General features: G+C 35.0%; 1 protein-coding gene across 1 annotated transcript in view; it reads left to right on the top strand.

The window, feature by feature from the left end:
* The window catches only part of LOC120172614 (N-lysine methyltransferase SETD6-like), a 57,441-nt gene extending 33,364 nt beyond the window's left edge, over window positions 1–24,077 (top strand). Inside the window, 4 exon segments of the mRNA XM_039180029.1 lie at window positions 21,618–21,699; window positions 22,378–22,575; window positions 22,732–22,947; window positions 24,048–24,077. Coding sequence (XP_039035960.1) covers window positions 21,618–21,699; window positions 22,378–22,575; window positions 22,732–22,947; window positions 24,048–24,077 — 526 coding nt within the window.
* Window positions 24,078–25,418: the final 1,341 nt, after the last annotated feature.

Raw genomic sequence — 25,418 nt, 5'->3', positions numbered from 1 at the left:
GATAAGATAAGTGACTTGGTGATAGAAGTTATATGACCATGAATTATGTAAATATGAATAATTTAAGTTATATGTAACTATGAGTACTGGAGTATGTATCTATGTGATGTGATACATGAGGTTATATGAAATATAATATTATATGATTATATGAGTATATGAAAAAGAATATAGATTCATGTAAGGTATATAGAAATGAGTTGTGTAAACATGTCTGATATGTATGACATGTTTATAGGAACACATGAGAAATGTTATATGCTATGAGATATATGAATACGAAATGATATGAGAATTTACATGAACTACGTGATTACATGTATATGTAAATGAAGCTACAAGTTTATATGAATATGTGATTTGTTTACATGAATATGGAAAAAAAAGATAAAAGATAATGCGCATGTTATGTGTCATGAGAGCTAGGGGTATGGTTGGCATGCCAAGAGTCGAGGGTCTACGCGGTCCTTCGGGACATATATGTATTCTTTGGAACATGTATGAGGTCTTTTGAGACACATATTTGGTCCTTGGCATATGTATATGATTCTTAAGGAATTTTTTATGTGGTCCTTAGGGACATCTTATATGGCACTACGGTGCATTTCTATGCGGCACTTCGGTGCAATTCTACGTGGCACTCCAGTGCATTTATATGAGTTGTGGTGACATCATTAGTGCACAACCTATATAGACTCACATATCTATAGTTCTCACATGTGTACATGGGCCATTAAAAATATAATATGCGAAAATTCTATGTGATGTTACATGTTTGTTTGGTGATGTGATATTATATGATGTGTATATGTATTAAAGATAAGAAGAACATGATAATATAAAAAGGGAGGAATGATGATATCATATAAAAAGGTTATGAATGTAAATGATGATATGTGTGTCTCGGTATAACTAAAACATCAAAGAATATATAATTTGGTATGATATATATATGTATGTATTTATGTTTTGCAGGTATTATGAGTTTAATTAAATTACTATAATTCTATGAAGTGTGCATAGTAGTAATTAGAGTTGAGATTTCATATTTGAATGTTAATGCCTCACTAAGTCATAGACTTAGCCTGTGAATGTTTCACACGTAGGTATGAGAAGCGAGAATGGAAGTAGCGAGGATCAGATCAGAAACATATTGAACATATGTATTTTGTTTATGGAACTAGTTGGCATGTAGTTACAAGATTTTAAATTAAATATGCTCTGATCGTTTTACAGAAACAATTTGATTGTAATTATTAATGTAAAGTACTCATTTCCTTAAATGATGAAATTATGATTTTAGTGGATTTGTAAAGAACAGAGTCTTGAAAAGTCAATGTGACACCTCATACTTGGATCCGGGTCGGATACGAGTTGGGGGTGTTACAACAAACTTGGGGTTTGTGTTACCAAAATTTGAGTTTGGGTGTTGGTTACGTATGGGGAAGGCTTAACACCCCCACAACGCTCTAAATCGGTACCTGGTCGATTAATTAATTTTCTTTGCAATAAAATGTACAAGTTCGAGTTTAATTTAATTTAAGATCCCCTTAACTAACATTTTCAAAATTTTGAGTGAAAGATAATAATATTTAATTATTTCCTATCGAGAAGAACTGATCTATCATACCTTGAAGCAATCGATTCATACTCCAATTGAAATACAAAATATTGAAATTCCATTATAAATTTCAAAATAATAACACCCAAAATAATTTTAAGAGTGAAAATAATAATATTTAATTATTTCTGATCGAACATTATTATTTTAAAAACCCATTGAAAACACACGCAAAAGTCAAACAAATTAAAAAGCCTATCAAGCAATTGATTAATTATTTATTTTACCAATATTTAATGAGAATAAGGATATTCAATTAATTAAATATCTCGAGACGAGACCATATATTCGATCTAATAGTCTTTTCTCAATGAATTTAATTAAAAGAATATGATCTTTTCCTTAATACCCGAATTTTAAAAATAAATTCGATTTAATTGGTGTCACTTAACGGGATAGACTTTCGTTTTAAAATTATCGAAAGTAACTTTCTTATACGTTAAGACAGTTACTTTACGACAATATTAAAACGATCGAATATTACTCTTAATCAATTTATTTTGATTTGAATATAGTGATGCCAATGAGGGTAACATCTAATATTTATCAGTACTAAAATGAATTCAAATGCAATCAACAAACAAAAATTAAAATAAATACAAATTATAGGACTAAAAAATGATCTATTAAATTATCATGCCAAAATTGAAATAAAATAAAAATATAAGGGACTAAAATAAACAGATTCAAAATTAAAGGTTAAAATTATAAATAATAAAAATAAATAAAATAAAGGGACCAAATTACAATTAACTAAAATTACAGGACTAAAGTAAAATAAAAGAAACATAATTTAATGCTCAAAATATAAATATATAAAAATATAAGGGGCTGTAAATTAAATATACCAAAAAATAATAATCATGCATAAAAATGAAAAATTACAAAAAATAGTCCCTTCAGGGACTAATATGCAAAACACGCTTAAAGTTTGGAGGACTGAACTAATAGTTTTCCAAAATAAATATAACATGCATAAAATAAGGGAAAATAGCAAGTTTGGTCCTTACAGGTTACCATTTTAAAAAACAAGCATAAAAGTAGGGGTATTTATGATGCAATTAACCCTAAACTTCATCTATAAATACCACCTATTTGATTTTTTTTTCATTTGTACACAAAAACATAAAAAAATGAGAGAGGGAGAGAGGGAGATAGGGAGAGAGGGAAAACTCTCCCAACTTGGTTCCCGCCGGCCCACTGACGACCATTGCGAACCACTGCCGAATTTCGTCCGGCCACCGCAACAATGGCTAGAATTCCTAAAATCACCCACAAACACCTCCTCGCTTAAAACTAACCCCCTAGGCAAACAATATAGGCTAAAACACCCTAAAATCCCCAAAATAAGCCCCGAAAGTGACTGGCTTTTCGATTTCTCACTCCTCCGGCCACCGTGAAGACTTCCCCGACTAAGGTAATTTTCCTTCGCTTTTAAACTCTCGGTTCCCTTCGTTTTATATGCAAAGTTTTCTGTTTGTTGTTTCTTTTTTATATCATTTACTTATGATTTATTTTGCTTTGAATATAAATAAATAATAACTAAAAATAAACATATGATATACCTCTGGAATATATGCTTTACTGCTTTGTTTCTGCTCTATAAAATCCAAGGGGTTGAACCTTGTTTACAATATTTTCATTGGGTATTATACCCGTTTTCTAAATCTAAAAATAGTAACATATTTTTATTGGTTGTTGTTTTGGTGCATAATGATGGTGCTTCGTATGGTATGGCCAGCTGCGATTGGTTCCAACGGCGGCGGCTGCTGAGTGGTCCAAGTGGCGGTGGCATGGGAATGGCCAATATAAAGGCGTGATCTGGACCGTTAAATGGGTCCATATCTGACGGCTGGGCTTCAAGGCGGCGTTGGACTATACTGGAAACCCTAGTAGAAACCCTAAATGGGTTTAGGGTTTCCCCTTAGGCCTGGATCAGTTCTGGGCTCCAACGGGTCTTGGGTTAGTCGGGTATAACTTGTAATTTGGGTTTGGGTTTTGGGCTCACCAAGCCTGTTGTAATCTGTAAAATAATAATAAATAAATCATTAATTTTATTATTAATAATAATAATATATTAATATTATAATAATATTATAACAATATTATTAATAATATCGAAAAATGGGTGTCGACAACTGCCCTTCTTTGTTTTATTCTTATGTTAACAAGAATAGGGCAAAGACGAAGAGACAATATATTTTTCGTCCAGTCAATCTTAAGGTTTGAATTATGATTAAGAAATATGTTCCGCTGTTACTCGGGGAATATCAGGTTTGAGGATGTTGATCAATTCCGTTGTTCTTCAAGGAAGATTGAATCAAGGTAGATTTGTTCCACTAGCACTTATGGAATATCAAATCTTGGAAGATAGGGATTTGTTTTGCTTCTTCTGAAGGAAATATCAGATCTGGAAGGAGAGGTGATTCATTCCGATGTTCTTCAGGGAAGATTGAATGAGGCAGACTTGTTCCACTTACTCTTAAGGGAATATCAAATATTGGAAAAGAGAGACATGTTCCACTTACTCTAAAGGGAATATCATATCTGAAGGAGTTTGATCCATTGAATCGAGGCAGACTTGTTCCACTTACTCTTAAGGGAATATCAAATCATGGAAAAGAGAGACATGTTATTCTTACTCTGAAGGGAATATCAGATCTAAAGGAGTTTGAGCCATAAATTGGGGCAGACTTGTTCCACTTACTCTTAAGGGAATATCAAATCTTGGGAAAGAGAGACTTGTTCCGCTTACTCTGAAGGGAATATCATATCTTGAAGAAGTTTGATCCATTGAATCGGGGCAGACTTGTTCCACTTACTCTGAAAGGAATATCAAATCTTGGGAAAAAGAGACATGTTCCGCTAACTCTGAAGGGAATATCAGATTTGAAGGAGTTTGATCCATTGAATCGAGGTAGACTTGTTCCACTTACTCTGAAGAGAATATCAAATCTTGGGAAAGAGAGACCTGTTATGCTTACTCTAAAGGGAATATCATATATTGGAGGAGTTTGATCCATTGAATCGGGGCAAACTTGTTCCACTTACTCTGAAGGGAATATCAAATCTTGGAAAAGAGAGACCTGTTTCGCTTACTCTGAAGGGAATATCAGATCTTGGAGGAGTTTGATCCATTGAATCGGGGAAGACTTGTTCAACTTATTCTGAAAGGAATATCAAATCTTGGGAAAGAGAGACATGTTCCGCTTACTCTGAAGGGAATATCAGATCTACAAATTAAACATTATCAATTGTTAGTTGAATATGGTAGTCTGTCTTGACTTGAGTGTTAGTTGAATCTCTCACTTTTTGGGACTCTGAATCGGTTATTTTTCTTCAAAAATTTCCTTTTTTCATTATTTTTTTCTTTTTTTAGAAAATATTTATATGAGAAAGTTTGGAAATTATATTCTCATTTTCTGAAAAATCATGTGAAAACATCCTGCACGAAGGACTTATGGATGGCCCAAAGGTGTTATCATCTTGCTTGAAAGACTTACAGATGACCTGAAGGATTTAAACATCATGCTCGAAAGGCTTACTGATGGCCCGGATGACTTATAAATTTTGGAAATAATTTACTTGGTAAGAAACCTTTCTTACTTTTCAAAAATTTCAATTTTCAAATTTAAATGAGAAACATTTCTCATTTTTAATAGACATTTGAAAACATCCTACCCGAAGGACTTATGGATGGCCTAAAGGACTTATCATCTTGCTTGAAAGACATACAGATGGCCCAAAGGATTTAAACATCATGCTCGGAAGACTTACTGATGGCCCAAATGACTTATAAATTTTGGAAGTAGTTTACTAGGTAAGAAACCTTTCTTACTTTTCAAAAATTTCAAATCTCAAATTTAAATGAGAAACTTTTCTCATTTTTTAAAAGATATTTGAAAACATCCTGCCCGAAGGACTTATGGATGGCCCAAAGGACTTATCATCCTGCTCTATAGACTTACAGATGACCCGAATGATTTATGCATCATGCTCGGAAGACTTACTGATGGCCCGAAGGACTTATAAATTTTGGAAATAGTTTACTAAGTAAAAAAACTTTCTTACTTTTCAAAAATTTCAAATCTCATATTTAAATGAGAAACTTTTCTCATTTTATTTTTTTTACTTATAAAACAACTTAATGGTTAAGGAACAACCCCACTTCAAAGTAATACTTCCTCTGTGGATTGGACCCACTTTGTTATTTAAGTTCTGCATTCTTAGACATGATAACATGTTTTTGAGGTTTTAATTCTAGCTTTCACTTGTTGGGATTTTAATACCATGAATTTTTTTCTTGGAAAATCTGTAAAAACCAAATGTTTATATGTGAAATACGAATGCAATGCAATGCATTTTCTTTTATACAAATGATGTTTTCATGCATGTGTAAATCTGATTCAATTTTTCTTTGACTCCAAAGTGGAGAACCATGTCTTCTATCTCTTGATCGTTCTTCTATATGGTTTACTCAGATATCGGTGTAGCAGTATACAACTCCTGAGATTTACCCAATCATCTTGTCTTTATGTCTTCTTTTCCCCTCATCTGTATTAGTCTCAGAAAAGATGCTTTATTTCTTGCGGTGATTAATAATATAATCTTGATGTCTTATTCTGACTTTGGCTCAAATACGCTATCAGAGTTATTGTTTGAGACTTTTCCAATAATTGATGCTTGATTGATTTGTTTTACAACGTAAGCTCTGCTCATATCCAGGGTTTTCCCCTAACAATTCGAGTTGTGAGACACATTCTCAATGTTTCCTCAGTCTGAAGTTTTTTATCTCATCGTGATCTGGGTTCCTAGTCATGCCCCAGGGTGTGTACTTTCATGGCTCCTCCCTACTTTGGTGCCAAAATTCATCCTTGATTGGTCGCTTTCTCGCCTTTTTGCTAAGCGATGAGATATGTATCTCTTTCAAATAGGGCAATCATCTATTTCTTTGATGGATCACTGTTTCAAGGACTTTTCGCATTTGAGACTGTCCTGTTTGAAAATGTTTTTCTCATTTCTTTTATTTTTAGAAATCAAAGAATACAAGAATTTTGTTAAGGATTGCCCCTTAATTCAGGCTCACAATCAAATCGCAAACATGAGTTCACAGAATATTAAAAGAATCAACTGCTCTTTAATATTTCAAAGTTATAGATCTTTGAAAAGTATCAAAATTGATGGGTTTACTTCAGGTCGGCTTTCTTATTTTCTAAGGTTTCAGCCATTGAGACATCTTCATTTGTTTATACATCCCGTGTGAACCTTGTGACATGCCTTTCTCTATCATCTTGGCATATTAAGTGGATGCAGACAAAATGAAGCAACTAGCATATTCAATCGCTAGACTTTTTGGAACACTTCTATTTTAGTTCTCTGAAATCTTCCATTTGTTCAAGCTTTGTAGACTCGTCTAACAAAGGCAATGCAGAAATATCGGTCTAAAAATGAAATTCTTGAGTGCTTGTGTGAAATTGACTATAACAGGTGTTCCTTGACTCCCTTAGTCCATCTGTACAAAAACTCCTTATTTAGTAAATTTAATTTAATTTGCCATTATTTGGCTAGTTGAATTCATTTTTATTGTATATAAATATTTTATAATTGCCTTTTTTCGACTAGCTAAAGGATTCATGTCATCACAAAGTCTTTGAATTGACAAACACAGTGGAGTAAATACCGAATTACCAAGTACCCGATCAATGTCATGGTTTGAATATAATTTATTCATAAAGCCAGAGCTTTCGAGTTTCCTCTATAACCAATTTCTTTAGAGGAATAGCTCAGCTTTATTGTATACATATATAATTACATTCTGGGTATACGGATTCAATTTCTTAAGCTTGTCAAGGAGAACCTGTTATAGCCTAAGTGTTGTTGAAAGTCAGAAAATCTCATCCTTAGAGTTCAATTTCCAAGCAATTGACCTAAACTAGATTTACCTACTCGGCTATTACATCTGTGAAGATCATGATCATCATTGAACGTCACCAACAAAAGTAGAAATCAATCGGCTTTGCAATCTTATGTGCAAGATACCTCATTTTGTCTGCATCCTTACGTACCTAAATGCAAAGACCTTAATTGTTACTGCAGAGAGAATGCTAGCTTGGTCTCTACAAGAGAAGGGTATGGTGTTCGAGTGTATATTCTGGGGTAAGGTCCAAGGTAATTGTTTTATTAGTTTTCAATCTTGTCATTTTGTCAAAGATTTATAACTCTGTTTAATTAATGAGTTTTTAATTCAGTTGATATTTGAAGAACTGCAATATTGCAAATTTGATTCAATGCTCACCATCTTTAAAGCATCATAAATTTATTTATATATGCTTACAAAAAGAAAGATAAAAAAGCCCAAAAAATGAGTTCAAACAGGATGCTGTAAAAGGAAAATGTGATTGCGGTGAAGCATGACCTTCCCTTGTTCAGCCAAAATACCCTATTTCTCCTAGAATGGTGGGTGTTCATTTGGATTAGGGTATTTACCCTTACTTGCTCCTCATTTCTCGATAACTGCATTGACATCTGCCCCTGCATGGTTCGATAGTGGGTTCTGAACCACGTTGGGTTGCTCGCTGTCACCAAAGTTGATGATATTTCTCTGTTTTAATCCTTGAACAACCTTTTTAAAAGCAAAGCAATTTTCGATTGAATGCCCAAGAACCCTCGCGTAATATTCGCATTGGGCATTGATGTCAAACCATTTCGGGTAAGGAGGCTACACTAGTGAAGAATGGTAAGGCGACACCACATGCTTGTCGTATAAGATTTGGAACAAATCTTTTTAGGTCATAGGGATGAGGTCAAATTGAATCTATTTCCTTTCCTGTCTTAGTTTTTTTGCCCCTTGTTGAACAGGGTTCTGAGTAGATAACCTGATAGCTTGAGGTCCGGGACACAATAACGTTGTTGGAGTCATATCCTCATGTTATTTACCTCATTATCATTCCTTTTTACTAGCGGCTTCCTATTAGATTCTCCTCCATCTAGCTTTCCACTCCTAATCGCCATCTCGATCATTTCTCATACCGTGACTATATCAGTAAAATTCCTGGAGGAATTTCCTATGAGGTGGCCAAAGAATGGGGCTTTCTGAGTGTTCACGAAGAGCATATTGGTTTCTTCTTCCTCTAGCGGTGGATGAACCTGAACAGCCACATCCCTCCACCTTTGGGCATATTACCTGAAGCTTTCGTTGGACCTCTTCTCCATGCTCTGTAACTGGATTCGGCTTAGCCTTATATCTTTTACATGCTGATACTGCTCTAGAAAAGCTTTATCTAGGTCTTTCCAGGATTTAATCTGAGCCTGACTTAACTGATTGTACCAACGGATGGCTGACCCTACCAGGCTCTCCTGAAAGTAGTGGATTAACAGTTGATTATCCCTCACATAGCCGGTCATTTTTTTGTAGAACATTGTAATGTGTGCAGAAGAACAACAAGTGCCATCAAATTTCACAAACTTTGGAACTTTGAATTATGGTGGTAGCACTAAATCAGAGACCAGACTTAGCTCTCTGGCATCAATTCCATATAGGCTAACATCTCCTTTCATATCTCGAAATTCATGCTTCATTTTCTCCCATTCTTTCTTAAGCTCCTTATTATGTTCTTTCTTATCCTCTTCATTCAGATCAGGGATGTCTTCAACCGGTTTCGAGTTTATAGAAAACCCATGTAGGTTCACTTGTATCTTTTCCAGTTGAATAGTCATTGCTTGTTGTGCCATAACGTGTAATGGTTTAAAGCTGGGGGATACAAGAATTCATCGGAATGACCAACAACTAGGCTTTTCCACTATTATCCCGTGATTCAAAATCTGGGGGGCACACTTGTTACTCGTCAAGAGGACCAATAACTGGAGTCTCTTATTAGATTATAATCCTTCATTGTATCAAACTAGCTAGTTTTTCCATTATGTCATTTTGAGCTTTCATCATATGCTCATGCATATTCTCTTGGGCTTTCTTGAAATTCTCTTGCATTTCGGTTTGAGCCTTATCTATTTAGACAATTCTATCATCCATTGCCTTTTTTCGAGTGTGGTACGGATGCTTGTAAGTGTCCAGTATTCTGCCACGCAATGTTTTATTAATATTGGTGTTTTATTAATAAGTGAACAATATGATTAAAATGTAATGAGAAAATGTAAATGCGAAGTGGATGCAATGATCATGCAATGCAATGCAGGGTGTTGATTTTAGAATGACTCCTTAGAATAACTTTTCATATTAGAAACGAAGTTAAATTACAAGGATTAAACATATCATAGATAAATCTAAGCTATCTCTCCTAATTGTGGGATGTGCCCCAGTAATTCCAGGATCCTGTGAGCTTCTTCAGTCTCAGGCTTCAATCCTTCGCTTACAGCATCAGCATCATGTGATAATTCAACCAAGAACTGAGCCATTTCTTGTGTATATTGAAGGTAACTAGTGATCAGGTCATTTTGATGGTCATTGATGTGTGTGCCCAATCAGATTTGAGCCAGTCTTCAAACTGCATCCATTTGTTAGCTGGGACTGCTTGGATCATCTCGGAATGTCTACATTGTTTTCTACCTCATTTTGAATCCTTCGTTCCATATTAATAGTCTTCTATATGGACATCAGTCAAGGATCAATACCATGGGATGAATAATGAAATGCAAAATGGTAACAAAATAAAGCAAAAGGACAAGAGAAACTGGGGTAGTAATCATAAATGAAATAATCAGATATAATATAATTTGTCGATAAAACCTACCCCACTTATGGTCTACCCAATCATGTTTCAGTAGATCCTACCAGACATAATTTCTACCCGCATGCTTAGTTTATAGAACATCCTAACCTCATGTTATCTAGTTCACATGCTTATTTGAGAAATTAAACCTAACAACATGATCTCTAGTTCGCATACATTTATTCAGAATAGCAAAATTAAATTACTCAAAAAGCTTTTCCTTGTATACCCTCCTCACGGGATCCTATGATCTGAGTAAAGCTCTATCTGGGTTCTAAGTTTACTACATGCTGAGTTCGTTTCTAAAGTAATAGGTTCTCGAATTGTCCTTTATCGGTACCCCCTTGGGCTACCGAACCCTCAATCCTGACCCATCACAGGCTTTCGGATCGAGTTCAATTCGAGGGGACACACTTCCTTATGTCTATGCAAAGCTAAAAACCATTACGAGGATCATAAGGCGTGAGCCCAAGGAACGATTCACTATCCCGCACAGAGGTGAAAACCACACGAGGGAGTAGCTTCTCACTCCTACTTAAATAGGACGGAGCGGGGTTTTAGCTCATGTTATGCAAATGCAGCTGTGCAGTGTGTAAGGAAAAGCGAAAATAAAGTAAACAATGATAAACAAAAAAATGAAAATCCTGAACAATTATTTACTCTGTAAACATCAGTAAACATATTAGTACAACTATTTAGTGATTAATTAAACACTAATTTAAACCAAATAGGGGATCCAAAGCCACATTAGCGCGAACTTATAATGGCTCTTCTATTTCCCTTTTGCCCTAAGATAAGTGCTCTTGCTCTCTGATCTCTGTGTTTTTCCTCTTCTTTGAACTAAATATAACGCTTCCTTTTGTTCTTCAAACTAATTACTGTATTCAGTAAATCCAGATCTTTTCCCTGATTCAAGCTTAAAAGATTCCCCTTTTATAGTTATTTTATTTAAAAAGATTAATTTCATTCATTTATACAAATTTATATTTGTGGAAAATTTTTGGGAATCAAGAAAGTTCTGCTGCTTTCCTCCTTTAATTCTTTAATCTCTCTTGGTTTGTTTTGAGATCCATAAAGCCTAAAATCTTGACTGTGTTCTTGACCCTTTTCACTTCAATTCCTGATTTTGTTTTAACTTTGTTTATAGTTTCCGTTAAATTCAATCTGTGATTTTCTTGAAGTTTAATCCGAACTGTATATTTAGAATCATCAATTAGCTTTACTTTTTGGTAGTTAGAGGCTCTTTGATTTACCAAAGACTAAATTTTATGCTAAAGACCCTAGCAACTTTTTTAGCTCTGTTTCCATCTCCTTTTCGCTTCAGAATTTAGAGGTTTTTGGTTTATTTATTTTTCTGGGTTCGATTCAATGTTCATCTTCAGATTGTAGTTTAGAGTTTTTTCCCCTGGGTTTGGTCTGTTTAAACTCTCTAGAACAGTGAATACCTCAATAGTGATATATATGCTTACTTATTATCATTTTCTCTGCAAAATTTTCTGGGTTTGATGTTCATCTTCACTGGTTTTGTCAACTTATAGTTTCTGTTACTGGATTTGGTCTATTTTACTCTCTGAAACAGTAAATACCGCAAAATTATTTGATTAGATTTTGTTGGAATTAAGTTAGCGTTTTTATTAGTGCATCTTCTGTCTTATTTGGATTCTTTTTTCATAGTTCCTCATTGCTTCGGTTATAGATGATTACTTGAGGTCATGTCCTTCTTTTAGATCCCATGGGGCGTATAGGGGGAGGGCTCGACAGAGTGGTGACAAGGAGACTAGACTAAGAGTTTGCTCGTTGAATGTAGGCACATTAAATGCTAGGCTGCTGGAGCTGACCGACGTACTTAATAATAGAAAAATAGATTTTGCATGTATCCAGGAGACTAGGTGGAAAGGGTCCCGCGCCAGAGAGTGTAATGGGTACAAGTTGTGGTATTCAGGCGTAGATAACGCTAGAAATGGGGTGGGTATCTTGGCATCATCTAGGCTCAAGGAAAATGTAGTTGAATTTTGCAGATACCGGGATAGGATCATGATGATTAAGGTTATTATAGAAGAGGAAGTAGTGAATGTACTTTCAGTGTACGCCCCACACGTTGGCCTAGGGGAGGGGGAGAAACGTTGCTTTTGGGATCAGTTAGATGATATACTTAGGAGCATTCCGGAGGACCAAAGAGTTTTCATAGGGGGAGACTTCAATGGCCATATAGGCAGTGCAACCGACGGGTATGACGGTGTTCATGGGGGTTTCGGTTATGGTAGCAGGAACGATGAGAGGCGTACGTTGCTTGATTTTGCTACTGCTCACGATTTTGTGCTCACTAACTCATTCTTTAATAAGAGAGATGCGAACTTGATTACGTTTCATAGCGGGGGACATTGTACCCAAATCGACTACATCTTGATTAGAAATCGGGAACGATGGGCTTGCATTGACTATAAGGTCTTCCCTGAAGAGGCATGTGCATCACAACACAAATTGTTGGTTCTGGTGTTCCGCACACCCCACGGGCGGAGCACTCATAGGAGGGCTAAACTTGGTAAACCTAGGATCATCTGGAAGAACTTACATGGAGCGACATCTGATGACTTTAGGAGTAAGGTTTTGTCTAATACAAGTTTTAAAACTACAAACTCAAATAATGCAGATATGTTATGGAAAAATATGGCAAATTCAATCAGAGAGGTTGGCAAAAACACCCTTGGGTTGTCGACGGGGAAGGCCAAGGAACATAAAGAATCGTGGTGGTGGAACGACGAAGTCCAAACTAAGGTGAAGACAAAACAAACTTGCTTCAAGGAGTTTCTACAATGCAATGACGACGAAGAAAGGTTGAGAGCTAAACAAAGATACCAGGAGGCAAAACGGGAAGCCAAGAAAATGGTAGCTAAAGCAAAGGATAAGGCATACGAGGAAATGTACAAGAGATTAGACACCAAGGAAGGACAAAATGGCATCTTCAGACTTGCAAAATCTAGGGAGATTAGGAAAAAGGATCTAGGTAACATTAGGTTTATTAAGGACAACAATGGTGTTCTTTTAGCGAAAGATCACGATATTAAGAGGGTTTGGGGTAGTTACTTCTTTGGCTTATTTAATGACGGTGCCTCTCCATGTAGAGATAGTATCGTTGATGGGTTAGCTGACTATCATACTACGACCAATGACTGCCCTACAAGTAGGATTGGGTTTGAGGAAGTCAAAATGGCCCTTAGAAAGATGGGAAGGGACAAAGCTGTCGGTCCTGATCAAATTCCTATCACTGTGTGGTTGGCCCTAGGAGAAGAGGGAGTTAAGTGGTTGACCAACCTCTTTAATATTATTTTAGAGACTGCCAAGATGCCAGAGGAGTGGAGAGAGTCTACGGTGATACCAATCTATAAAAATAAAGGAGATCCCCAACGTTGTGGTAACTACAGAGGTATTAAAATACTCAGCCATACCATGAAGCTATGGGAAAGGGTGATAGAGACTAGGTTGAGACAAGTTACTAGGGTTTCGGAAAACCAATTTGGCTTTATGCCAGGCAGGTCTACCACGGAGGCGATTTATCTACTTCGACGGCTTATGGAGAAATATAGGGAAAAGTCTAGAGATCTTCACATGGCGTTCATTGACCTTGAGAAGGCTTATGATAGTGTACCCCGCGATACGATCTGGAAGATTTTGGAAACGAGACGGATCCCAACTGCTTATATCCGGGCGATTCGTGATATGTACTGTAGATCTACTACTTACGTCAGGACTATAGTTGGCGACTCCGAGGCATTCCCGGTGGAAATCGGACTCCACCAGGGGTCGGCTCTTAGCCCTTACATCTTCGCCTTGATTATGGACGACATCTACTGTGCGACACCAGACGGTGTACCTTGGTGTATGCTTTTCGCTGACGACATTGTCCTAGTTGCTGAAACAAAATCTGAGTTGAATAGTAGACTGGCTACCTGGAAGACTGCTTTGGAAGAAAAAGGTTTAAGGATCAATATTGCAAAGACAGAGTATTTATGTTCAAACTTCAATGGGAACCAAAACGATGAAGATGTAGAAGTATGCATAGAAGGACACGTTCTCCCCTCAAAGGATTGTTTCAAGTATCTAGGGTCTATGATACATAAAGATGGGGGTGTAGATGATGACGTTACACACCGTATAAAGGCGGGATGGCTAAAGTGGAGGGCCACTACTGGAGTTCTGTGTGACAAGAAGGTGCCTCTAAAACTTAAGGGAAAATTTTATAGAATGGCAATAAGACCAGCACTATTGTATGGATCAGAATGTTGGGCAACCAAGAAGGATCACGTAAGAAGGATTGAGGCCGCAGAAATGAGGATGCTTCGATGGACATGTGGTAGGACTCTATGGGATATGACGACTAACTCTGCTATTAGGATGTCCTTGGGGGTGGTGTCTGTTTCCGAAAAATTGAGGGAGGGAAGACTACGGTGGTTTGGGCATGTCCTTAGACGACTACCGTCGGATGCGGTCAGGAGGGTAGAATCGATTACAGTCGACGGTGCCAGAAGGAAAGGACGACCAAGGCGGAAGTGGGAAGACTGCTTGAGATCTGATTTGAGGGATTTAGCCCTTACCGAAGACATGACCTCTGATAGGAAAATATGGAGGCTAAAGACTAGGGTAGTCGAGTAGTGTGGGTCACATCTATAGGGTGTATCTTCTCTGTCTTCTTTTAATGTCTTTGTAGTATTTTCCATGACTTCTACTTTTTATATGTTTCTGTTATTGGTATTTATGAAGGATTAGAACTGCGCTTGCTATCGTTGACTTCTGTGTATCATTCTCTTCATGTTTCCTCTTTTAAATTTAGCCGGGTCTTATGTTTCTGTCTATATGCAGAGATTCTTTCGCAGGGATTATTATGCAGGGATTAATTCCCGTTACAGACGCACATATGATTTTAATGACTGCATATGAATATTGTTTAGCTATGTATTTATTTATATATGCACTGCATTTTATCTATATTTTTAATTTTCTGACTGCCGGAGGTCTTCCACGGAAGCTACTCTCAACCTGGCGTTGGGAGCAGCCTACTACCCTACCTCCCCCTTACCCCATACATATGGGAATTGGGTTTTGTTGTTGTTGTTTGTTATAATTTTTTTTGCAAAGATAATTTATTAATCGACTAATGGCCTGACTCTCTAAAGGTCTCAGTGGAGTCGCCAAGCTGTCGAAACGATATTTTTCCCGGAGGGGGAAAATGTGGGTCTTGCTTCGAAAATGATCTTTGAAATGACCAGTTTTTGATAAAAATGTGTTTCGCGGAGTCACCACCAATCCTTGATTAGGGTGTGATTGGGCACCCAAAAATAAATTTGCCATTTTAATAAAATATTAGATTTAATTAAAAACACAAACTTGGGGTATACGTTACCAAAATTTGAGTTCGGTAGTCGATTACGTGTAGGGAAGGATTAGCACCCCCACAACACCCTAAATCGGTACCTAGTCGATTAATTAATTATCTTTGCAATAAAATGTACAAGTTCGAGTTTAATTTAATTTAAGATCCCCTAAAATAACATTTTTTGAAATATTGAATGAAAGATAATAATATTTAATTATTTCCTATCGAGAAGAATCGATCTATCATACCTTGAAGCAATCGATTCTTACTCCAATTGAAATAAAATAAATATTAAAATTCCATTCTAAATTTCAAAATAATAACACCCAAAATAATTTTAAGAGTGAAAACAATAATATTTAATTATTTCTGATCGAACATTATTATTTTAAAAACCCATTGAAAACATATGCAAAAGTCAAACAAATTAAAAAGCCTATCAACCGATTGATTAATTAATTATTTTACCAATATTTAATGAGAATAAGGATATTCAATTAATTAAATATCTCGAGACAAGACCATATATTCGATCTAACAGCCTTTTCTTGATGAATTTAATTAAAAGAATACGATCTTTTCCTCAATCCCCAAATTTTAAAAATGGATTCGATTTAATTGGTGTCGCTTAACGGAGTATACTTTCGTTTTAAAATTATCGAAAGTAACTTTTTTATACGTTAAGACAATTACTTTACGAAAATATTAAAAAGATCGAATATTACCCTTAATCAATTTATTTTTATTTGAATCATGTGATGCTGATGAGGGTAACATGTAATATTTATCAGTACTAAAATGAATTCAAATGAAATCAACAAACAAAAATTAAAATAAATACAAATTATAGGACTAAAAAATTATCTATTAAATTATCATGCCAAAATTGAAATAAAATAAAAATATAAGGGACTAAAATAAACAAATTCAAAATTAAAGGTTAAAATTATAAATAATAAAAATAAATAAAATAAAGGGACCAAATTACAAGACTGAAGTAAAATAAAAGAAATATAATTTAATGCTCAAAATATAAATATATAAAAATATAAGGGGTTGTAAATTAAATATACCAAAAAATAATAATCAGGCATAAAAAGGAAAAATTACAAAAAAAATAGTCCCTTTAGGGACTAATATGCAAAACACGCTTAAAGTTTGGAGGATTGAACTGATATTTTACCAAAATAAATATAACATGCATAGAATAAGGGAAATTGTAAGTTTGGTCCTTACAGGTGACCATTTTGAAAAACACGCATAAAATTAGGGGGATTTATGATACAATTAACCCCTAAACTTCATCTATAAATACCACCTATTTGATTATTTTTTTCATTTTTACACAAAACATAAAAATATGAGAGAGGGAGATAGGGAAAACTCTCCCAACTTGGTTCTGGTCGGCCCACTACCGGCCACCACGAACCACTGCTCTGACCACCGCACACAGTGGCCGGAATTCCTAAAATCACCCACAAACACCTCCTCGCTTAGATCTAACCCCCAGGCAAGTAATCTAGGCTAAAACACCCTAAAAACCCCGAAACAAGCCCCGAAAGTGACTGACTTTTCGGTTTCTCACTCCTCCTGCCACCGTGAAGACTCAGGTAATTTTTCTTTGCTTTTAAACTCTCGGTTCCCTTCGTTTTACATGCAAAGTTTTTTGTTTGTTGTTTCTTTTTTATCCTTTACTTATGATTTATTTTGCTTCGAATATAAATAAATAATAACAAAAAATAAACATATGATATACCTCTGGAATATATGCTTTATTGCTTTGTTTCTGCTCTGCAAAATCCAAGGGGTCGAGCCCCGTTTACAACATTTTCATCAGGTTTTATACCCGTTTTCTAAATCTAAATATAGTAACATATTTTTATTGGTTGTTATTTTGGTGCATAATGATGGTGCTTCGCATAGTATAGTCGGCTGCGATTGGTTCCAACGGCGGCGGCTGCTGAGTGGTCCAAGTGGCGGTGGCATGGGAGTGGCCAACATGAAGGCGCGATCTGGATTGTTGGATGGGTCCAGATCTAACGGTTGGGCTTCAAGGAGGTGCTGGACTGTTCTGGAAACCCTAATAGAAACCCTAAATAGGTTTAGGGTTTCCCCTTAGGCCTGGATCAGTTCTGGGCTCCAACGGGTCTTGGGTTGGTCGGGTATAACTTGTAATTTGGGTTTGGGTTTTCAGCTTAACAAGCCTGTTGTAATCTGTAAAATAATAATAAATAAATTATTATTTTTATTGTTAATAATAATAATATATTAATAATATAATAATATTATAACAATATTATTAATAATATCGAAAAATGAGTGTCAACAATTTTCCATGTATCGATGCTTAGGAGGTACAAATCAGATCCCTCGCATGTTATCACTCCTTAAGAGATAGAAATCCGACCAGATTTGACTTATGAGGAATAACTGGTACGGATCTTGGCTAAGGAGGAATTACGTAGCAAAAGGATTCCGTTGGTCAAAGTGCTTTGGCATAATCATTAGGTGGAAGATGCTACCTGGGAAAGAGAGGAGGATATGAAAAAATAGTTTCCATATCTCTTTGCTTCAGATACTTCTTTAAAATTCGAGGATGAATTTTATTAAAGGGAGAATTGTAATTTCCCAAATACGGATTTAGGGACTATACTGAAATAATTCAAAAATATGAGGGTTTATTTTATTAAATAATGAAAGATGAGAAGGATTGTGATAAATGGTTTAGACTAAATTGTGACAATGGATTATTCAGAGGGCATTTTGGTCCTTTAAATGAAAAAGAATTTAAAATGTCTTCTAAATTGGTATTAAATAAAAAAAAGGAAAAGGGAATTAGAGGATACAAAAAGTCTTCTTTCTCTTTTCCTTTTTTCCCCCGTAACAAAGTCCTTTCATAGCTCAAAGTTAAGTTTTTAATTTACTAAGTTATTCCTTCGGTTTTGGTTGGTTATTGAAGCTTTGTAGATTATGGAATCTTAAGGAAGGTTTAGATGAGATTAAAACAATGAGATAAGGGAAATAAATTAGATTTTATAAAATGTGTTTTATAATGATATTTGAGTATATTGGTATTTATGGATGATTATTAGTAGTTTTTAAGTGTCAAAAAGGTAAATGAAATATTAGAAGCATTGGATGAGTGTAAAAACAAGTTAGAAATTTTGGTGTGATTCTTAGAATCAAATGCAATTGAGGAATACTAGATGTTTTAAGCATCTAAATGAGGGAAAATTAGTATGGTTAAGTAGAGAAGAGTTACATAGTATTGTTAGGGGTAAATGAGAGGAAAATTGGCCAAAGTTGGTATGTCTCGGGTTAAAAACTGAAAAATCTAGGCATGGGTATCGGTACTGATAGAACAGTACCGATATTATAGGCTAAAATTGGGTTGATTTAGATGAGAAGTGTCGATACCAGGTAACATCGAATCTAATTTTGGTATCGATACCATAAAGGGGTATCGGTACCATAGTATAGTAATATTGATACCATGGTAAGGGAATCGATATTGGACCACATCGAATCTAATTTTGGTATCAATACCGGAAGGGGTATCGATACCATAGTAGGGTAGTATCGATACCATGGTGGGAGTATCGATACTGAGGAATCAGAAATTTTAAGTTATGCTAATATTGTTGTAGAAAGATTAATAATAAGTACTTTTGATTAATGTTTAAGGTATAATTGTTAGGAAATAACTAGCAATTGATATTATACATGTATTTAATGAATTTGGGATAGATCGAAATCAAGCTCCCGAGTCTAGTAAGCCAAAAAGCAGGGGCAAAGTTCTGGAGTAATCATCTTCCCATTTTGGATATCTAAGCAAGACGAGACAGGTAAGTACATTTAATTATGTACGTATATGCTATAATAGTCATAGTGTTATGAAATATTGATGTATGTATGGTGATTACCAAATGGCACTAAGTGTACTAAAATGTTAAGAAATTCATACTAATTGTATGAATTTCAGTATAAGGCACTTGGTGTGCTAAAATGATAAGAAAATCATACTAAGTGTATGAATTTCCGTATAGGGCACTTGGTGTGCTAAAATGATAAGAAATTCATACTAAGTGTATGGATTTCCGTATAGGGCACTTGGTGTGCTAAAATGATAAGAAATTCATACTAAGTGTATGAATTTCCATATAGGGCACTTTGGTGTGCTAAAATGATAAGAAATTCATACTAAGTGTATGAATTTCAGTAAGGCACTTGTTGTGCTAAAATGATAAGAAATTCATATTAAGTGTATGAATTTATGTATAGGGCACTTGGTGTACTAAAATGATAAGAAATTCATACTAAGTGTATGAATTTCTGTATAGGCCACTTCGTGTGCTAAAATGATAAGAAATTCATACTAAATGTATGAATTTCCGTATTGGGCAATTGGTGTTGTAAAATGATAAGAAATTCATACTAAGTGTATGAATTTCCTTATAGGGCACTTCGTGTGCTAACATGTTAAGAAATTCATACTAAGTGTATGAATTTCAGTATGGGAAATATATGTGTATAAACCTAAGAAATTCTTAATAGAGAAGTGGATTTTTATATTGGTAATAGGTATGCACTAGCGATGCAAATTATAAAATAACTTGTGTTTAGAACTTTACTTGTGATTAATTATGCCTCACTAAGTAATACTTAACTTGTGTTTATTTCACGCATAGGTGGAATACCAGCTGAGTAAGGAGATAATCAGACATCAAGTCAGAGTCGCCTCATCAGTAACTGTATGACATACTTGTATGCTTTTGATATATTTTAGTTAGCATGTAATAGGTTTAGTAAAAACGCTTTGAAAAGCTTTTGAATTAAACTAATGTATAACGGTGAAATGTGAAACGTCTGTTTTGATTGTACATGTAAGTATAATGCATGATTTCATTATAAGTATTTTATAATGGTTTATAAAATGAAACAAAATTGTACATATTTTCAAATGGGAAAATGGTTTACAAGTGATGTGACATTTGTACTTCGTATATATAACGGTATACAGGAGATGGTTGTTAATGGCTCTATATTCTGCCTCAACACTTGATCAGGCAACTACACTCTGATTCTTACTTCTCCATGTAACTAGATTCCACAAATGTGCAATACTCAGATATAGATCTCCTGTCATCCAAAGACCCAGTGTACTTTGCATCCGTATAAGCTTTAATGTATCTCATATAATGGCCCGAAAACATCTAGTAATTCCAGATAGAGTGGTGGATGCTGTAGAACCCAGGGTTAAACCCTTTCAACATGAATTTGTTACATTACATTGTCATGGCCTGCATCACCAGCATCATTAACAGAGAGATAGTGTCAAAAATCACTGATTTTAACATATTATTCTACAATTTCAAGGATTCTTGTAGGATAATATGAAATTATATCACTGAACCATGAATGTGTTGTTGTTCTTACTCTTTTTTCTTTGTCTGATTCCTAACTGAATAATTTGAAGGACGAGGAAGAAGCATTTGTTCTTATATTGGACAGCTAGGGTGGAGGAATAGCCTGGTTTCATTTTATTTATTTTGAAAATTTTATATAACAGACAATGCAACAAATAGACATTGTTCTAACTCATTTTCATGAATGTGCATTAGTAAACCCATAGCATATAAATCTTTTTTATTGAAAATAATGCTGATCTTGAAAATTGAAGATCTAACAGATTCAAATGTAAAAGATATCACATTTTTCCATTTCCTATTATTTGATTTCATAAATAAATAATGGTATAACCTTACCCAAATATAAACTAATAGCAACCCTAATATAACTTGTGTGTAATATGTGCAGTCCTATATAATATTTTTTGGATTTCTGTAAAGTAAAATATGTTCTAATTTTTTTACCTCAAATTTCCACCACTATGTCTTACTCTTACAGGATTGGACTTTGGAGTTGAAGCAATCATGGCTTTGGATGGAACTTTACTATTTGAAGAGATAATGCAAGCAAAGGTTCTTTATTAAGCTGCTCATTTCTTATATTTAGTCAACCTTAGAGTTGAGGCTTTCTTTTTCTGATGGGAATTGGATGACGGACTTGTGGAAAGGATCTAGATTTTAGAAGAATTGGGTGCCTTTAGGTTTTAAATGACTGTCAAGTAGTATTTTACTCAACAACCTCAAGAATTTCGGTTTGTGGCCACACATGAAAGCAGATTACTCCACCTAAAGCCAACTAGTTTTAGTTTGGATGTTTAATACAGTGTCATAGCTTAATTGCATATTGCACATGATAAATTTATCTTAATTTCGTAGGCATACACACGTGGTGTCATTTCCATCACTTGGTAGTTTCCTTAGTTTTTTCTATTAGGAATACACTAGTGGTGTTGTTTTCATTACTTGTTATTTGGCTTGGGTTGCCTTTATGCATCTATAGCCAAGTGGTTTTAAATTTTGAATACTTAACAATAATCTGAGTGACTTGTAGTACCTTTGGACATGGTTGATTTATGAAATATATTAAGTCCACCTAACTTTATTAGTCTTGCGAAATTAATTAGGTTAGTTCAGGAAATTGCAGCTATAGTTTGCTTTCTATATGATAAATGCTTAAAGTTGAGAGATGTTAGCATTTCCTAAATATAATGTATGACTTTTCTTCCCTTTTGGTCTTTCTCAAATTTGCAGCATTTGCGTGTTCAGTATGATGAGTTATTTCTGGCATTATCCAATGATCATCCTGATATATTTCCACCAGAGCTCTACACGTGGGAGCAGTTTTTATGGGCTTGCGAGCTCTGGTATTCTAACAGCATGAAAATTATGTTTGCTGATGGAAAGCTGAGGACTTGCTTGATTCCCGTTGCAGGCTTTCTCAATCATTCTGTAGGTCACTAATTGTAGGCTTTGAAATTATTTACGGCCATCACAATTCTCCGTCTTAATTATTGTATACTTAAGACTCGTTCTTATCTGATTTGCATCCTTTTATAAGTTCTTTATTATACTTAATATTCTAGTATCGTGTATGGTTCTTTACAGGTACATCCACATATAGTTCACTATGGCAAAGTAGATCCTGCAACGAATTCTTTGAAGTTTCCTCTATCAAGACCTTGCAGTGTTGGGGAACAATGCTGTCTTAGTTATGGAAATTTCTCTGGTTCACATCTAATCACATTTTATGGTTTCTTACCACAAGGATACAACCCTTACGATGTGATTCCATTGGGTAATTTTCTAGCATCCCCTTCATATGTTCGGATATATATATTTATATGTTTACTCTCTCACACCTATGCTTTTTAATACATTCATCAGCACCATTCATACATACATATATGACCAACTTATAAATTATGGAGAAGTTTTAAAACACATATCATCTAGCAAATTTGGGCAAATTGTTCTTAATTTTTTTGCCAATCAAATTAACCCATGCATTTGGCAAGTTTAATGAAATTGACCCATAAACCTTTTTTCTGTCGGCTTCGAAATTTTGACATAAAATGTCCCCAGATATTAACGCCATTTTTTTTATATTCTATTGGTATGGACCATTAAGGGGTGATATTATCGACAAAGGTTTTTTTTTTTTGAATGAAGGAAGAGGCCAAAAGTAGGCCTGTAAACGAACCGAACGCACACGAACGAAGGTATGTTCATGTTCGTTCATTTAAAAAATAAACAAACATAAACGAACACGAACATAAACGAACAAATTTTTTTTTGTTCATGTTCGTTTATTAAGGAATATAACTTGTTCATGTTCGTTCATTTAATAAATAAACGAACATAAACGAACACGAACATAAACGAACACGAACATAAACGAACATAAACGTTGGAGACCCTACCTTCCATTGTTCTTTCATGAAAAATAGTCGACAATGCAAATCAACCAAATCTACAGTGATAAATAGCGTAAGAGCTTATTAGCAGTGATGAAATGTTTGAAGATATCAAATATTTCGATCGATCTTTTAAAGATATTAAATGATTCACACGACTTTTATTTAACGTTATAACATTTATCTTAGTGTTCCATGATTACATATGAACAATCATTTTCCGTTATTACACTCTTTTTTAGAAATTGAATAGAAATCTTTGTTTTGTTTTCTGACAAATTCTATATATTTTTCTTTTTACTGATGCTCATATACTTCCGATTTTTATCTTTATCTTCCCATCTATTTCTAGAAAGAAGTATTATATTTTCTTGAGTTTTAGATGTGAAGATACCCACAATAACTTTACATATCAACTATTAAGTCAAATAAAACAGAGAAAGAGATGAAAACAGACATGTAAAACTTCATAATGCACTATAATATAACTTGTTTTGAATCTTTCAGAGATCGTCTCCACTTTCCAGTGAACAATAAGGTTTGAGAAAAAAGGGAGAAAATAAATATAAGTGCGAGGTGACTCACAGGTTAACATATTGGATTTAATCTCCAAATAAAATTGGGTTAATTATGGAGTTGGTCATCAGAATATCAGATTAATATTTTTAAGACACTTACAAATTGGTCACCAAAATTGATTTAAGAAGATTGTGTTAAACATAATCGAACGAACATAAACGAACATAACCAAACGAACATAACCGAACATTCACAAACGTAAATAAACGAACGAGACCTATGTTCATGTTTGTTCATTTAATTAAACGAACAAAAAATCTTGTTCATGTTCGTTCATTTAATAAATAAACGCACATAAACGAACTTCCCGCCGCACGGTTCATGAACGGTTCGTTGAACGTTCAGTTCATTTACAGACCTAGCCAAAAGCCTTTAAAATTACTGTAGTCCTTATATAGGTGGCCCCAGGAAGTCACGATCAACGAGGGGAGAGAGATTCAGGCGCAGAAGGGAAAGTCTCCAACGTATACCTAGGAGGGAGGACAAGCTTGACCATCCCATCATATACCATGTTTTCTTCACGAGGTATTCAAATTAATTCCGTTAACCAGCTGCGGCAACAAAGCGATAAAATGGCACGCACAAAGAGAGAAGCAGCACATGACGCGTTTGGGTTATTTAGAAGTTGTATATAGCCTGCGAGCTATACTGAATCTACAGAAGCTCTACTCCAAGGCCACAAGCAACCTGCAACCCAATGTATATACCCCAGAGCTCAGCTTGGATAGTTGAAGCTGTAATGCCCTAATTTTGTCCAAGGACCAAACTCGTAATATTACCATTTGCACTATTGATGGGGGCTTTAAAAACCAAACAAAAAGTAGATTTCAACCTCCTTTTATAAACCAGATTGAAAGCAAATAAAAAACCAGAGGGCTCTTTCTCCTTCACGTTTTATATTTTTTTTCTTTTTTTTACTCTACTTTTCTTGTTGTTTGGGGTTCTCGTCGGGGAGAGGGGGGTCGATGTCGAAGTCAGTTATGGAGCTTGGTTAAGCTCCGGCCGAAAGAGAAGGGAGTTGAAGAGAAAGGAAAGGGGGTGTTTGCTCCTTTAGATCCTTGGGTTGGGGATCAACGATCGTTTGAACGTTGGTCGGGGTGAGAAGCGGTGACCGGCGAGCGAGCGAGACGACGCCCATGGGTACATTTATGTTTACCGGCCATGCCAATCCTGACTATTTTTAGGCCCGGGGCGAAAATTAAAAAATAGACATCTAATATAAAAAAATAAGAAATATCTAATATAAATATTTTATTATATTTTTTAAATTAAAAAATAGTAATTTATTACAATATAAAA

This window comes from Hibiscus syriacus, unplaced genomic scaffold (assembly GCF_006381635.1).
Source record: "Hibiscus syriacus cultivar Baekdansim isolate YM2019G1 unplaced genomic scaffold, ASM638163v2 tig00111873_pilon, whole genome shotgun sequence".
NCBI lineage: Eukaryota > Viridiplantae > Streptophyta > Magnoliopsida > Malvales > Malvaceae > Hibiscus > Hibiscus syriacus.
Note: the sequence above shows the minus strand (reverse complement) of the source record. Positions and strands in the feature narration are given on the sequence as shown.